This window comes from Solanum verrucosum, unplaced genomic scaffold, assembly GCF_900185275.1.
Source record: "Solanum verrucosum unplaced genomic scaffold, falcon-dt-bn FXZP01000079.1, whole genome shotgun sequence".
NCBI lineage: Eukaryota > Viridiplantae > Streptophyta > Magnoliopsida > Solanales > Solanaceae > Solanum > Solanum verrucosum.
Window position 1 is genome coordinate 3,400,665 of NW_026020368.1, and position 14,518 is coordinate 3,415,182.

Consider the following 14,518-nt stretch of genomic DNA (forward strand, 5'->3'; position numbering starts at 1 on the left):
GATCCATATAAACTGAGATTTAGGGTTGATGTAAAAAATTATTATAGTTGGTGCTGCATCTGATAGTACCACGTCTAGGGAATAGGTTGGAAGAACATATTCCTCTACAAATGATGTTGAAGAAATTTTTTTCTCGTACTGACTCTAATTAAATTATAGATGAGGAGAATATGGCTAAAGAAAAAAATGCAAAGATAAATCTCAATAAAAATGACCAAAGAAGCAAGTCAAGAAATATGTTCCTCCTAAGATTATGTTAAGTCAAAGCTGGTCAATCCGACTATCAGTAGTAAATAAAATGATTATGGATTACCTTCCTCTGAATCTCTTGGATAAGAAGACACTCTTGATGTTCGTACATTTAGAGTTGTGAACTTTGGGAAGCAGACAGTGCTCTTAGGCAAGGTGATTACTGATTTTTGGGGTTGGAGATGAGTGAAATATTGTTTCCCCGGAGGGCACAGGACTGATTGAACCAGTTCCTTAAAAGTGATACAAAAAAAACTGAAATTAAAGTCATATGTGTCACTCACCAGAATGTCATGGACTAGCTGCATATGAACTATGATCTTGAACATGTATGTCTGCTAAAGAAAAATAAAACACAAAGCTCAAGGCTGAACTTGCATAGACCAAGGCTACCCTTGAAATTGAGAAGACTATTAATTTTATTAATCCAAAAGATGTTTTTTGTGCTACTGAAAAAATGACTTTTATTTACCCCCTCATGCCCGATCTTGTGATATTGCCTAGCCACTTTAGCCTTTGACCTTCCAAATTTTCCCTCATCACAAGTGCTTGATTCTATCTTTAATTTTGATTACACTTGTGGTGTATATGTTTTTGATTAATGCTAATGTTGGGTTTGAGTTTCAGGTTCATGTCTATCTCCTATGTTTGTGTAAATGCTTTGGTAGAGCTAACTGAGTTCTTGATTTTTAAGTGTTTTTGTAGGTGATAGCCTCAGTGGCCATGAATATCGAATTCGTTTCTCTTAGTATGGTGTATGCATTCACGGTGTTTTATGGTGTCAAAAGGGGGAAGTGCATGCTTGTGTAATAGTTATAACCCAATTGGTCTATCTTGATCCTCTAATGTGTTTGCTTTGTGTGTTGTGCTTTAAGAAACTGACAAAACACAAATTGATCTATTCATACAAGAAGCAATGGTTTGTCATTATCAAAAAGGGGGAATTTGTTAGATTGATAAAGATTTTGATAATTGACAAATAGAGGAACAAATGAAAGGAACCGGTTTCGCCTATATGTTCCTTTCAGACCAAATATGACTGGGATAAGGAGAACGTCAACCACGCGAATTAGAAATTATAAATCGGTGAAAGAGTTGCTTTTTCGACAAGAAACCAGTGCTAAAAGGTTTCCTTTCTTAAATAAATCCTTATGAAGTAGGAAGCATAAGCAAAGAAGGAAGTATAATGGCGTGAATGTGGTTTCAAATCTGGAATGAAGTAGGAAGCATGATCAGATGAGGAAATCAAGTTCAAGTCAAATTTGGAGAACAAAGAAGATAGTCGAGTTCAACTTGAAGAAGGAAGACTGTGCAGAGTTCAAATCAATAAATAGGGCAATGTTTTCTTTAGAGAAAATTATGCACTTAAACAGAGAGTTACAAGAAGAATACAATCAAATAGAGGGAGTTCATATTTGAGTGATCTCTGATTACGAAATGTAGCCAACGCACGGAAACAAGAATTGAAGAACTGATTCATAGTCTTATGTTTTATAGTTCTTAAGTCAAGTTTGCATGTATTGAGTTTTTATCGAGTTGTATCTTTAATTCTTTCTAGATCCAGTGAAGAATAAACTGGAGTAGGAATTGAATCTTCAAGTTGGGGAGACTTAAAGACTTAGGAACATAAACATCGGGGGTTTGTGATTAGAGTTAGTTCCTAGGATTGCAAGAATTGTAATCTGAATTCATAACTTGAAGTGGAGTCGATGATCTAGTTTGTTGTTGGTATCTAGGAATTAGAGTTTATAATTCCTTAGGTTACATAAGTTTGTAATCTTTTGTTGAGGCTCAGAGTTTAATGAAATTGAGTTAAATCCTACTGAGGTGTAGGTCGTGGTTTTTACCCTTTATGAGTCGGGGTTTTCCGCAATAAAATATTGTGTCATCATTTTATTTGCTTTCATAACGTAACTGATGTAATTTGCAAAGGAACATATATAATATACCTGTTCCTTAGGCAAATTTGGGGGTCAGTATTTGCAACAATTGTTGTCAGAGCAGATTATCTTTGTAGAGTCTAATAACTCAAGATAAGATCGCTACGAATTTTGCACCTCCTCTTGGACACGATGAAGGTCAACACATCAATATACCAACACTATTCAATGCACATTACTACGCATGGTGGAAGGCGAGAATGGGGGATTTTGTACAAGCCCATGACTATGAATTATGGATGAGAGTTATGGATGGTCCTCTTATTCCTATGATGAAGGATGATGAAGGGAAAGTCATTCCAAAGTCCAAGGCTCAATATGAAGAAGCGGATTATAGAATACTCACAAAGAATGTTAAAGCTAAGTGCATCCGTGTATGTGGACTTGGACCTGACGAGTTCAATCGCATCTCTAGTTGTACTACAGCGAAACAAATTTGGGACATAATAGTCAATGCACATGAAAGAACTCCCAAGTAAGAAAATTTAGAATTGCAAGACTATCCATTGAATATGAAGCATTTAAGATGGATAGTGGTGAATCACTTCAAGATATGATTACTAGATTCACTACTATTGTGAATGAACTGGTGTCTTTGGGAAAAATATGTACTACTGAGGAACATGTTGATAAAGTGTGGAGGACTCTACCGAGGTCGTGAGAGATCAAGGTCACTGCAATTAGAGAAGCAAAGGATTTGACAACCATGAGCTTGGATGAACTTGTAGGAAATCTAAAGACTGACGAGATGAATGTTGATAACATAAAAATGAGTAAAAGATGCAAAGATATGATTTTTTCTTTCAAGGCAACTGAGAGTGATGAATCTGATCTGGATGATGAGGACATAGCCGTGATCAACAAAAACCTCAGAACGTTCCTCAAGAAAGGTGGAAACTATGAGAAAAAATTGCCTCCGAGCAAAGAAAAAGAATTTGACATTGCTATGTATGTTGCTTTGGGAACATGTTCAGACAACTCAATTAAAGATGATACATAAGATGTTGCTTTGATGGCCATGGAGGACTCTGAATCAGACATTGATAAAAGGGAGGTAAATCCTCTTGACTTTAAAAATAAACTAAAATGTTTTTCAACGAAAAAATTATTTTCCGTTATTCTAACTCTCATAGATAATTTTTTAGAGTTGAATGAAAATAGAGATCAGTTATTGACTTCCTTGACTAGTTTTAAATTTGAATATATTGATCTTGAAAGGATTAATTCTGATCTTAAGAAAGAAAATCTATTCCGAAAGGAACAGGTACAACAACTTGATTCATGCACTTTGGCTCTCAAATCTGAAATTTTGAAACAAAGTGTTACTGGAAATAAGAAAGAAAAAATTAGTGGTGACCAAATCAAATGTGACCAAGTTCTAAAGAGGTTAAAAGATGAACTATTTTCTGAAAAGGAAAAAATCTAGAAGAATAAATCTTGACCTGGCTAGAACTAAGTATGAGCTTGAGAGGGAAAACAAATGGACTCTGTCCTCAATGATTATGACTCATCTCAGTAATAGAACACATAACACTGAAGCTGGAATAGGTTTTGTTAAAGAAGTCCCTAAGAAAACCTCTTATTTGTGCACACATTGTGGTAGTATTGGTCACTCGAGGTACCTTCCCAATAGTTATAACTCACATGAATAAAAACTTCAAAGCTGTCTCAAATAGAAAAATCAACCATGTTAAAAGAAAGGAATCATGTCAAAGGAACAAGTTGGTGCAAAAGAAAAAATTTAAAAATGCTTCACCAATATGGATCAATAGAGATCTTATTCATCCTTTTTATCAATATAAAAGACCCAAGCTAGTCTGGGTTCCTAAATCTAACCTTTGAATTTGCAGGAAAAGTGAGAGGAAGCAAGCAATATTCTATATGAACACCTGTTGCTCGAGACACATGATTGAAACTAGCAGAAATTCCTCTCACCTCAATAAGAAAAGGATGGAATGGTAGTTTTTGTGGTGAAAATTATTTTTGGTCAAATCAAAGAAGTTGGAAAAGTAGGCAAGACTAAAGAAATACTTTTAAAGGAACATGTTGGAACTTGGGGATGATTAAAATCACATGAGTATCCCTTAATGCCTAATGAAAATTGCGCATACTGCCTTCTAATCATGAATTTTATGCTCAGTCTTGTACATTTAGTTGTATGTCTCTATACCACTTTTAAAGCCAAGCTACTCATGCACTATAACATTGTATTTGCATCTGTCACAGGAGAGAGGCTTAGTAAAATGGGAGCAAAAATTCAGCATTTTTCAGTCTAAGGTATGTGCACTACAATTATTCAAAATTATATATAAAATCAATGCACATGTACATGTTCCTTCCAATTGTCCCAAAAGATATATTCATGTCCTCAATACTACTAAACAAGCATTTTCTTAAAAAGCACCTATTTAAAGTTTGGTGTATGCTTTCACGGTGTTTTATGGTGTCACAATGGGGTAGTGCATGCTTATGTAATAGTTATAACCCAATTGGTCTAACTTGATCCTCTAATGTGTTTGCTTCGTGTGTTGTGCTTTAAGAAACTGACATAACACAAATTGATCTATTCATACAAGAAGCAATGGTTTGTCATGTAATGACCCTACTAGTCATTTCTGTGTCTTGCATTCTATGTGTCGTTTAGAGTGTTCCTGTAGCGACCCCAAGTCATTTATGACTTGCTGGGACTGACAGTTCGGTCACCTGGTCGTTTGTTTGGCCTTGGTGCAAGTTTTTGTGTTTTGGAGCTTATGAACCTTGAACGATCATTGTCGATCAAAATTTCAAGAAGACGACCTCAGAAGAGAATTATGACTGTTCCATCAGCTCCGGAAGGGTCATTTTAGGCTAGTAGCATGGTCGGCATGACTCCCGAGGTTTTCAGTGTGAGTTTGGATCATTAGGCGTTTTAGCCTTTGAAATTTGGCTTAAGGTTGACTTTGGTCAACATTCTTGGAATTTGCGCTCAAATGAAAATTCCGTCAGCGCGGTTAGCTCCGAAATGTCAAGTTTGGTCTAGATTGACCCTTCTTTTGTGTCTGGAGGTTTTGATATTTTTCTGAGCTCCTTTGTGGTTTTTGACTTAAAATGACATTTGGAAGTGGGACCCATTTTTTATCGAGATGACCTCTGATGGAAATTTTGACTGTGCCGTTGAGTCCAGAATATCAAATTTGATATGGTTGCATATCTCGTTTGCGTGCACGGGGTTCCGAACGAGTTCGGAGCACCCCGTCGGAGTTTTTAGTTTTTGGAAAATTGCAGAAAATCTGCTATAAATGCAGAAAATCAGCAACTTTTCCCCAAACTTAAACCCTTATAACTCTCTCATCTCTCAACCGATTTGGGCGATTCAAAAGGCAAAGTTGTGAGATTTTTCGAGGAAAACATGTTGGTGAGCTCGGATAGTGATTTGGGGTCCCTGTTTGAGGTAATTTTCGTAAAATACCTGCTGCCACACCCTTTTTGTGAGCTTGATTTTGGAAGATTTTGAGACTTGTTTTCTCAACCTTTTTAGATCCGATTTCGGTGATTCTTGAGGCTATTTTGAGTGGTTTTTCAAGGAGAACGCGCTGGGGTGGTTAGATTTTGTATTTAAATTTTGTTGGAGGTAAAAAGTTGTGTTTTAGCTGCTGTCTTAGCTCATTTCGAGCTCAATTTTTGGGAAATTTTAGAAGGTGATTTCTTGGTCATTTTAGGTGCGAATCTGGTGATTCAAGAGCCTAGATTGTGGGGTTTTTTGTGAGGATCGTCGTGGTGAGATTGGTTTCAGCATCTGGACCCTCGTTTCTGGTATTTTCTTGTAAATAGCTGCTGCTATTGTTGTTCCGTTTTAGTGTAATTTGGGTTTTAGTTATATGTTGATATTGTGTTGTTCCCGAGCCCCGACTTGTGTCCCATTTTGGGACATGAGCTGGGGGAACTGGTTAGGACCCACTGTTGGGGTTAATTCCGGAATTTCCAGCACGGGTCCCACTCTCCCCGTTTTGACCCCGAAATTGGTTCGTCTCCGTTTGTTGTGATTTTGGTTTCTAAACGACCGTAATAACGTTGTGATTCTATTTTTGATAGCGGGGCAGCATTTCGAGGACGTTCGAAAAGGAAAAGCTCCGGAGAAGTGATTTTGGAGCGCGTGTGATCGGCCTACAGGTAGGCTACGGTTTCCCTCTCCTAGATTGAGCTTGAGAATGTGGATGCATGTTGATTAGTTGGGATTTGGGTTGAGTTGTTATTGAATCATGCATAGGTGTTTGGAAATCATGTTTTCGGCCTATTTCAAGAATTATCGGGTAACTGTGAGCATGCTTTGTGTTATTAATTGACCCCCCTCGCTATGTGGAGTACTTGTATGCTCGATGACTATTTGTTGAAGCATTTGGGCCTTAGTTTAGGTTTGACTAGGGCTTGCCTTAGAAATACATGATTTGAATTCGATAGGCCTTAGTTTTGCCCCGACGCCGTCGATCGGCTTAGATCCCTGTAGACTAGTGTAGCAGACTTGAGCCTGATAGTTTGGGCCTTAGCTAGGCGATACGTTTGCTCCGATGATAGTTATCCTTATTTCCCCGATGTTACAGCTTCAAGAGTTACGTCGGCGACACTAGTTTTGCTTTGCGATTTGAATTTGATTTTTGATTCGGTTCGACTTATATTGATTGGCTAGGTGTGGATGGCGATCCACGAACATTTATGAGAATATATCGATTGGGACTCTTTCAGCAGCTACATTGGCACCTTTATAGAGCATCCGGTTAGAGTTCCGGCCTCTATTGCCCAGATACTTATATAGAGCATCCGGTTAGAGTTCCGGCCTCTATTGCCCAGATACTTATATAGAGCATCCGATTAGAGTTCCGGCCTCTATTGCCCAGATACTTATATAGAGCATCCGGTTAGAGTTCCGGCCTCTATTGCCCAGATACTTATATAGAGCATCCGATTAGAGTTCCAACCTCTATTGCCCAGATACTTATATAGAGCATTCGGTTAGAGTTCCGACCTCAGATACTTGATACTTGTGATTGGTTACTTGGGTACTTTTGGTGAGCATCCGGTTCGAGGTCCAGCCTCCGTACTGTCAGATTTTACTAATAAGGGTTGAGGTTCTGATTCGTGTTCTCCGTTCCTAGGTTCTCATATACAATTCTCTTTAGTTTTAGTTATTCTGTGTACTCGTCGGGCTTATGGGGGTTCGTTCGGGTTTTTATTTAACTTGTGCACGAGTGTACCTTCTGGGTTATGGGGGTCCAGTTAGGTGTAGTTAGCTTATAGATTGCTTTAGTTAGTTCTTTCTACACTCGTGTGCATTCCATTGTTACTTAGATTTTTGTTCTTGACTTCGATTTGTGTTATTCCTTCTTTTCAGTATGCCTTTACTTTTTGAGTTCAGTCGGCCTATGATGCCTACTGGGTACCTGTTGTTTTGGTACTTATGCTACGCTCTGCATCTATTTCGTGATGCAGGTCCGGGCACTAGTAGTCAGCGTTGATCGAGCTTAGAGCAGACTGATCCGGAGACGGGAGTGAGCACACGGCGTTTTGTACTATTTCAGTCTCCATCTATATATATAGACTTGTCTTTTACCTTCCGAGACAGTCCAATCTCTGTTGTCCACTTTTGGGACTTGTACTCATTTTGTAGTAGCTCTGTACTAGTGACTTCCAGGTTCTGGGAGGGATCTTTATTTGTATATATGTTTTTGGTTTGCTTCCGCCTGTTTATATTGTTATTTGCCTACTCTTGTTTAGTTTCTACCCTCAGACCCAGTACTTGTTGTTCTGGGTTACGGGTTGGCTTACCTGCTGGTGGGTTATAGTAGGTGCCATCATGACTTGAGAAATCGGGTCGTGACATGTCATCATCAAAAAGAGGGAATTTGTTAGATCGAGAAAGATTTTGATAATTGACAAATAGAAGAACAGATGAAAAGAACCGGTTTCACCTACATGTTCCTTTCAGACCGAATCCGACTGGGATAAGGAGAATGTCAACCACGCGAATTAGAAATTACAAAGCGGTGAAAGCGTTGCTTTTTTGACAAGAAACTAGTGCTAAAAGGTTTCCTTTCATAAATAAATCCTTATGAAGTAGGAAGCATAATCAAAGAAGGAAGTATAATGATGTGAATGCGGTTTCAAATCTGGAATGAAGTAGGAAGCATGATCAGATGAGGAATTCAAGTTCAAGTCAAATAAGGAGAACAAAGAAGATAGTCGAGTTCAACTTGAAGAAGGAAGACAGTGAGGAGTTCAAATCTATAAATAGGGCAATGTTTTCGTCGAAGAAAATTGTGCACTTAAATAGAGAGTTACAAGTAGAATACAATCAAATAGAGGGAGTTCATACTTGAGTGATTTCTCATTATGAAGTGTAGTCAACAAAGGAAACAAAATTGAAGAACTGATTCATAGTCGTATGTTTTATAGTTCTTAAGTCAAGTTTGCGTGTATTGAGTTTTTATCGAGTTGGATCTTTAATTCTTTCTAGATCCAGTGAAGTATAAACTGGAGTAGGAATAGAGTCTTCAAGTTGGGGCGACTTAAAGACTTGGGAACATAAACCTTGGGGGGTTTGTGTTGGAGTTTAGGAATTAGAGTTAGTTCCTAGGATTGTAAGAGTTGTAATCTGAATTCATAACTTGAAGTGGGGTCGACAATCTAGTTGGTTGTTGGCATCTAGGAATTAGAGTTTATAATTCCTTAGGTTACATAAGTTTGGAATCTTTTGTTGAGGCTCAGAGTTAAATGAAGTGGAGTTAAATCCTATTGAGGTGTAGGTCGTGGTTTTTACCCTTTATGAGCCGGGGTTTTCCGCGATAAAATATTGTGTCATTATTTTATTTGCTTTATATAGCGTAACTGCTTTAATCTGCAAAGAACATATAGAATATACATGTTCCTTAGGCAAATCTGGGGGTCAGTATTCCAACACACTCTTCCTCCTCTTCCTCCTTTCCTCCTTTTGCAACAAGCACATTGGTCTACTGATTAGATGAAGTATTCTCTGTAGAACACCCCATTGAAAACATCCTTGAGAGAAGTGATCTTAGAACTGAAGATAATTTGTGATTTAGGAGTCTCAAACTCAGAGGAGAGTCCAGCTAAAAAACTCATGATTATCGCATTTGTTCCCTCTAAGCTTGATGCAACTTGATATCACTAATGAATGGCAGAAACACATTTAGTTCTTCATAGGTTTTCTTGAACTCCATGAAGTAATGTAGTGAGTGGCTTAGTGTCCTTCTCAGAACAATAGAAAGCCTTACAAATATCATAAATATGAAATAAATTACCTTTGCCAGAATATAAATACTCAAAATAATCCATTAATTCCTTTATAAACTCACTGTGATTAACAAAACCAACTACTTCATTATCAATAGAGTTTATGATTTGCAAGATAGTCTAGCATCATCTATAAGCCAAACCTTTTTAGCATCATATCTTGGAAAAGATGGACATCTTTATCAACACTACACAGTAGACCTTGATTTTTCTACTCCACTCAAAATAATTATACTCATTCAGTTTAGAATCTATAACATTGGTTAATGCTAGAACAATTCCAGTCACGACAATTTTTCCTTGGACATTTTAACTAATGTTTAGCCAAGAAATTAATTACGAAGAGCAAAGGATCAAGAAACGGTCACCAAACTGTCGATAAAAGCAATTAATCGACACCAGAACTGAACCAAGTTGTCAGAGAAGCAAAGACAAAAAAAAGCTGGACATAGATTAAAACCATAAAACAATCTGGAATGTGTTGGAACTGATGAGACAATGTGGGACAACAAGTACAGATATACTCTGCCAAACCCAAGAAGCCAAACCTTTTCCCAAGATTCTGGGAAAAGTTTCAAATTTTTTGAACCAAAACCTTGAGCTCTAGTGACTCTGATACCATATAATTTAACAGAAGTTTTTGTTTCTTTATATCAGGCATTATATGTATATATACACTAGCAAGTAGCTCTACCAAAGTAAGAAAATATCCTACAGATCTCTCATATGATTCTTACAGATCTCTATGATTCACTTGCTATATAGATAATATAATATTTACAATATTTGTTGCATAAACTAAAGTTACTTTAGTTCTGCATAAATGGAAATATGTATTCATGTGGATTGTTACTTGACATCTTTTTTTGAATTAAAATACAGAGTGCATACTATATACAATCAACTATTCAAATAATGTGTGTCTTTGATACATACATGGAGATAGTTTAGGTAGAAAGAAAAAAAACTGATAATGGAAGTGTGACTTTGACCATTACTTTATTTTTTTGAAAATAGATGTCCAATTTTACCGTCAATAGTTATTAATAAACTGGACCTTCACCAATAAGATGAAACAAAATTTCAAGTAATCAACCAATTTAACTATTAAGATTTATTCTCTTAAATCCATATTAAGTGAATTGTTAGAATTTTTTTTTTTGTAGTTCAAAATAAGTGATTTTTTCAAAGTTCAAGATAATTGTTAGTAGGATTTTTGTTTCCATATTTATCCTTTCTTTTAATGAGTTATTAACTACTTTACATTTTTTAAGAGAATAGTTTAGGAATAAAATAAAAAAATAGTTTTTAATATTTGTCCTTAAATATTTTTGTTTAAGAGGAGAATTATATCCTAACAATTCACTTAATTATGTATAGACTAGAGGAAGTACCATTCATTTCACCAATACATTTGTCAAAATATTGAATTAATTATATTCAAAGAATGATACAATATAATTACTCTTTTAATTATTGCTCGTTAAGGAATGTGACAGGTGTGTACCAACTCACACATGAAGCGAGTATAAAAGCTTTTGAATACTAAAAAAAAATTATTACATCCTTCATATTTCACAAGGTTTTAGGGTTTTGATTTTTCTTTTTCCTTGCTTTTGAATTTTAAATTTTTCGTGTTCGTCTAGGATTAGAAGGAGAACGAGTTTAGTCAAGTCCTTAATCTCTCAGGTATGTTCTCAAATTCAATCAGAGCTTTCTCTTAATTGATATACTTGTCCTCAATATATATGATAATTATTTATACTTAAAAAATAATTTTTTTTCTTGAAGTAGGTAAATATACTCATTTGTGTTAGAAGCCTTTTATCTTCTTTTTTACTCCATGTAAATTTCATGTTCTCCTTGATTGTATCAATGGTATTAGAGTCATCCATCACCCATCGTGCCATGGAGGCGCCTGACCACCTAACTCGAAAAGGACTACCTGGGAAAAAGCTACCTACTTGTGTAGAGTGAAAGCTAGCCATCGAGGCTCTCCCACCTTAATTGTAGCTTTTGGGTTGTGGTTGAATGGTTTTAGAGTTTTAAAATTTATTTCTATATATATATATATTGGTCCAACTTTTCATTTTCTTTGTAGAATAAAATGTAACTGGAATGTATCAAGTGCCGGTTGCTATTTATAAACAGGTAATCTGGAGTTGGCAGATGCAATTATAGCATTGGCTGATAGAGATTTAGAAAATAAATTTTGAGATAAATACTAGAATGTACACCTAAGATTTTAATATATGATCTAAAACAAATTTTGAACCCCATTGTCCACTACACTGGTATCTTCCCTTATGCCAAGGGGATTCAACAATTTACACATAACTAGAAAGATTAGGTTTGTCATAATTGAACAATATAATTTTTCAGTGAAGGGGATCCAATTAACTACATTGCAGTAACTAGTTCCGCCACTAAATAAAAGTGCAAACTCTAACTACCTATTCTAAATGGAACTGTCTCCTATAAATAGAAAGTGTAATTAAATATATAGTTGAGCTGATTGTTTTCTTCTAAAATTAGGGGTGAAGTAAATTCAAAACATAGTATTAATGGGGGAAACCGATAAAGTGTTGTATAAATTCAAATGTTTATGTCAAGCATTCATCCGCTCTGGTCAGGTTGCCAATACTTGTAGTTCTTACATTATATTTATTACAGCCAAAAACAGTTTGCTTTCTGATGTGGACTTCTGACATTTCTTTTTTATTTTTCCATGGTTTTAGACTTTCATTGGTATCAACAGAGTTAGAGATTTCCATCTAAATGTCAGGCAAGGAGGAGGTTGGGGAGAGTCTAGCACTTGTTGTATATAATGGGAGTGCATCTAGAATCAATGAAACTGGGCTTCAACTTTATCCAGTTTCTGAGTATGACTCTGGTGAAGGTTTACCATATGCGCCTGTGGATTGGCCAAATGTTGGTGATAAGTGGGGCTGGAGGACAGGGAAAAGAGCTACAAATTCAGGCACCTTCAAAGATAGATATTTGTATCTTCCGGAGCGTTTTCAGGCACCGAAAGATGGAAAGAAAAATGCTTTCCGAAGTAAGACTTCAGTTAAAAAGTATGTCCAATCTGAGTATCCTGGTATGGATATCGACCAATTCTTTGCCTCATTCAGTTGGATGATTCCTTCAAAGCAGTCGCCAAACTCAAAAGGTTAGCTTCCACAAGCTCTTCGGTATATAGTATGTAGAGATTTATTCAGTTGTTTGCATCAATTAAAAGAAACAACACTTACCACATGGCTCACTGTGTATACTAAATTTCCAAATAAATTTAATGCACTTGGAACAATAGTGTGAGACAAATTCTAAATCACCTGTCTCACCCCTTGGCCTTTACATATGTATCCTTGTCCATGGACTTTGTTCAATCTCTAATCTTTACGGAGTACTTTGTTTGTTTCCTTTTCTGTCAAATGTGAATGTTATCATACCAGTTATAAGTAATTGCAATTTACCAAACAAAATGTGAAAATTTGTATAATGGCTGCTAGGAGTAAACTTTGTTATGTTCTCATATTTAATAGGAGTATTTAATATTTCTAATACTCATTGAAAAGTATTTTGAATATCCATTTTTTCCATTAATTATTCAAGAGAATAATGGATGTAGCTCATTATCTAACAACTCTACCTACAGGTAGTATAGATATATGTTGGTTAAGCTTTGAGGTTACTCATTTTACTTTAGAAATTATTAGGGAAGTCATTGACATCCATTTTTTTGTCGAATTGTGTATTATAAGAATCAAAATATATAAAAGTGTAAACACAAATGTGTTGTTCGTACTGAAAATATTTGGAATGGTTGTTGTATTTTGGAGAATGTCTACCTGTTTTTATAATGTTTAATTATTCACAATAGAAAAATACCCAATGTAATCCAACAAAATGGGATTTGAAGAGGGTAAATGTACATTGACCTTACTCCTACCTAGGTAGAGAGGCTATCTATGATAGACCCTTAGCTCAAGAGAAAAACAGTCAAAAGTAGTATAGAAAAAGAAATAACATAAATGAAAAAGTTATAGCAAGATAATATAGGCAATCTTACAAATCAACCTGAACAAAAGTCAAAACAAGGTAAAACAATAATTGAACTACAAAAAGAAATGAATAATAACCAAACTCAAAGGTGGAAGAAGAGAAATAGTGGGATTTTTGAAGATATATCCAATTTCATTCACAAGGTTAAATGGAATTGCATTGTATCTCTATTGATGAGGAAATATCGTAGATTAACTAGCACACAATCACAAACAAAGAAAAAATAGAGAAGTAGAATAACATAAAGATTTAATGAAGTTAGGTTAGGCGTAATCCTACCAACAAAAGCAAAGAGAGTTTTCCACTATGAAAGAAAAGAAGAAGCTTACAATACTTTTATATCATAGTGATGGGATAAGAAAATAAATAGTGATGGGATAAGAAAATTGTGATGGATAAAATTTGTGTATCTTGTTTGGTTGTCATGTTTGGAATAACTTATCCCACCATTTAGATCATAGTGATGGGATAAGTAATCCATATACATGGTGGGATAAGTTATCCCAGGATAACTAATCCTGGGATACTTGTTCCCAACCAAATGACCACTTATAAGCCCTTAGGACTACATTGTGTATCATGTCTGAGAATCCCCAACTATATCCCCTATATATAGATCCCAAGTGGCCCCAAACCAATATGTAAAATGTTTTCCCAATCCTATAAGAACAATAATTTCCTTCTCCAAATCTATTAGGACAAAGGGTCTCCTAACTAAACAAATAGGAATTATAGTTTCCTAAAATAAACAAGAGAATAATTCAAGACATAATTAACAAATCTTCCCTTTGGCTTGAATTCCTTTCATCATTGAAATAACACATATTTGCCTTGCTCCCAACCCTCCAAAGGGCTTACTGAGTACAACTCACACCAATCAAGTCTAGGCAAGCCTAAAATTATTGGTCCGGATTGTCTTGGTCATCATATCTCCTGTATTACTATGTCTAGACACTTGCTTTACATCAACAACCCCTTTA

The 14,518-nt window shown here is 35.7% G+C and overlaps 1 protein-coding gene and 1 pseudogene across 1 annotated transcript in view; one reads left to right on the forward strand and one right to left on the reverse strand.

Annotated features, from left to right (window-relative positions):
* The first annotated feature begins 12,251 nt into the window (after positions 1 to 12,251).
* LOC125838010 (uncharacterized) overlaps positions 12,252 to 14,518 on the forward strand; it is a 56,503-nt gene continuing 54,236 nt past the window's right edge. The window contains exon 1 of the mRNA XM_049517063.1: positions 12,252 to 12,645. Within this exon, the coding sequence (XP_049373020.1) occupies positions 12,252 to 12,645 (394 nt within the window). The remainder of the gene's footprint in view (positions 12,646 to 14,518) is intronic.
* Positions 13,542 to 14,518, reverse strand: part of LOC125837947 (uncharacterized) — a 2,527-nt pseudogene continuing 1,550 nt past the window's right edge.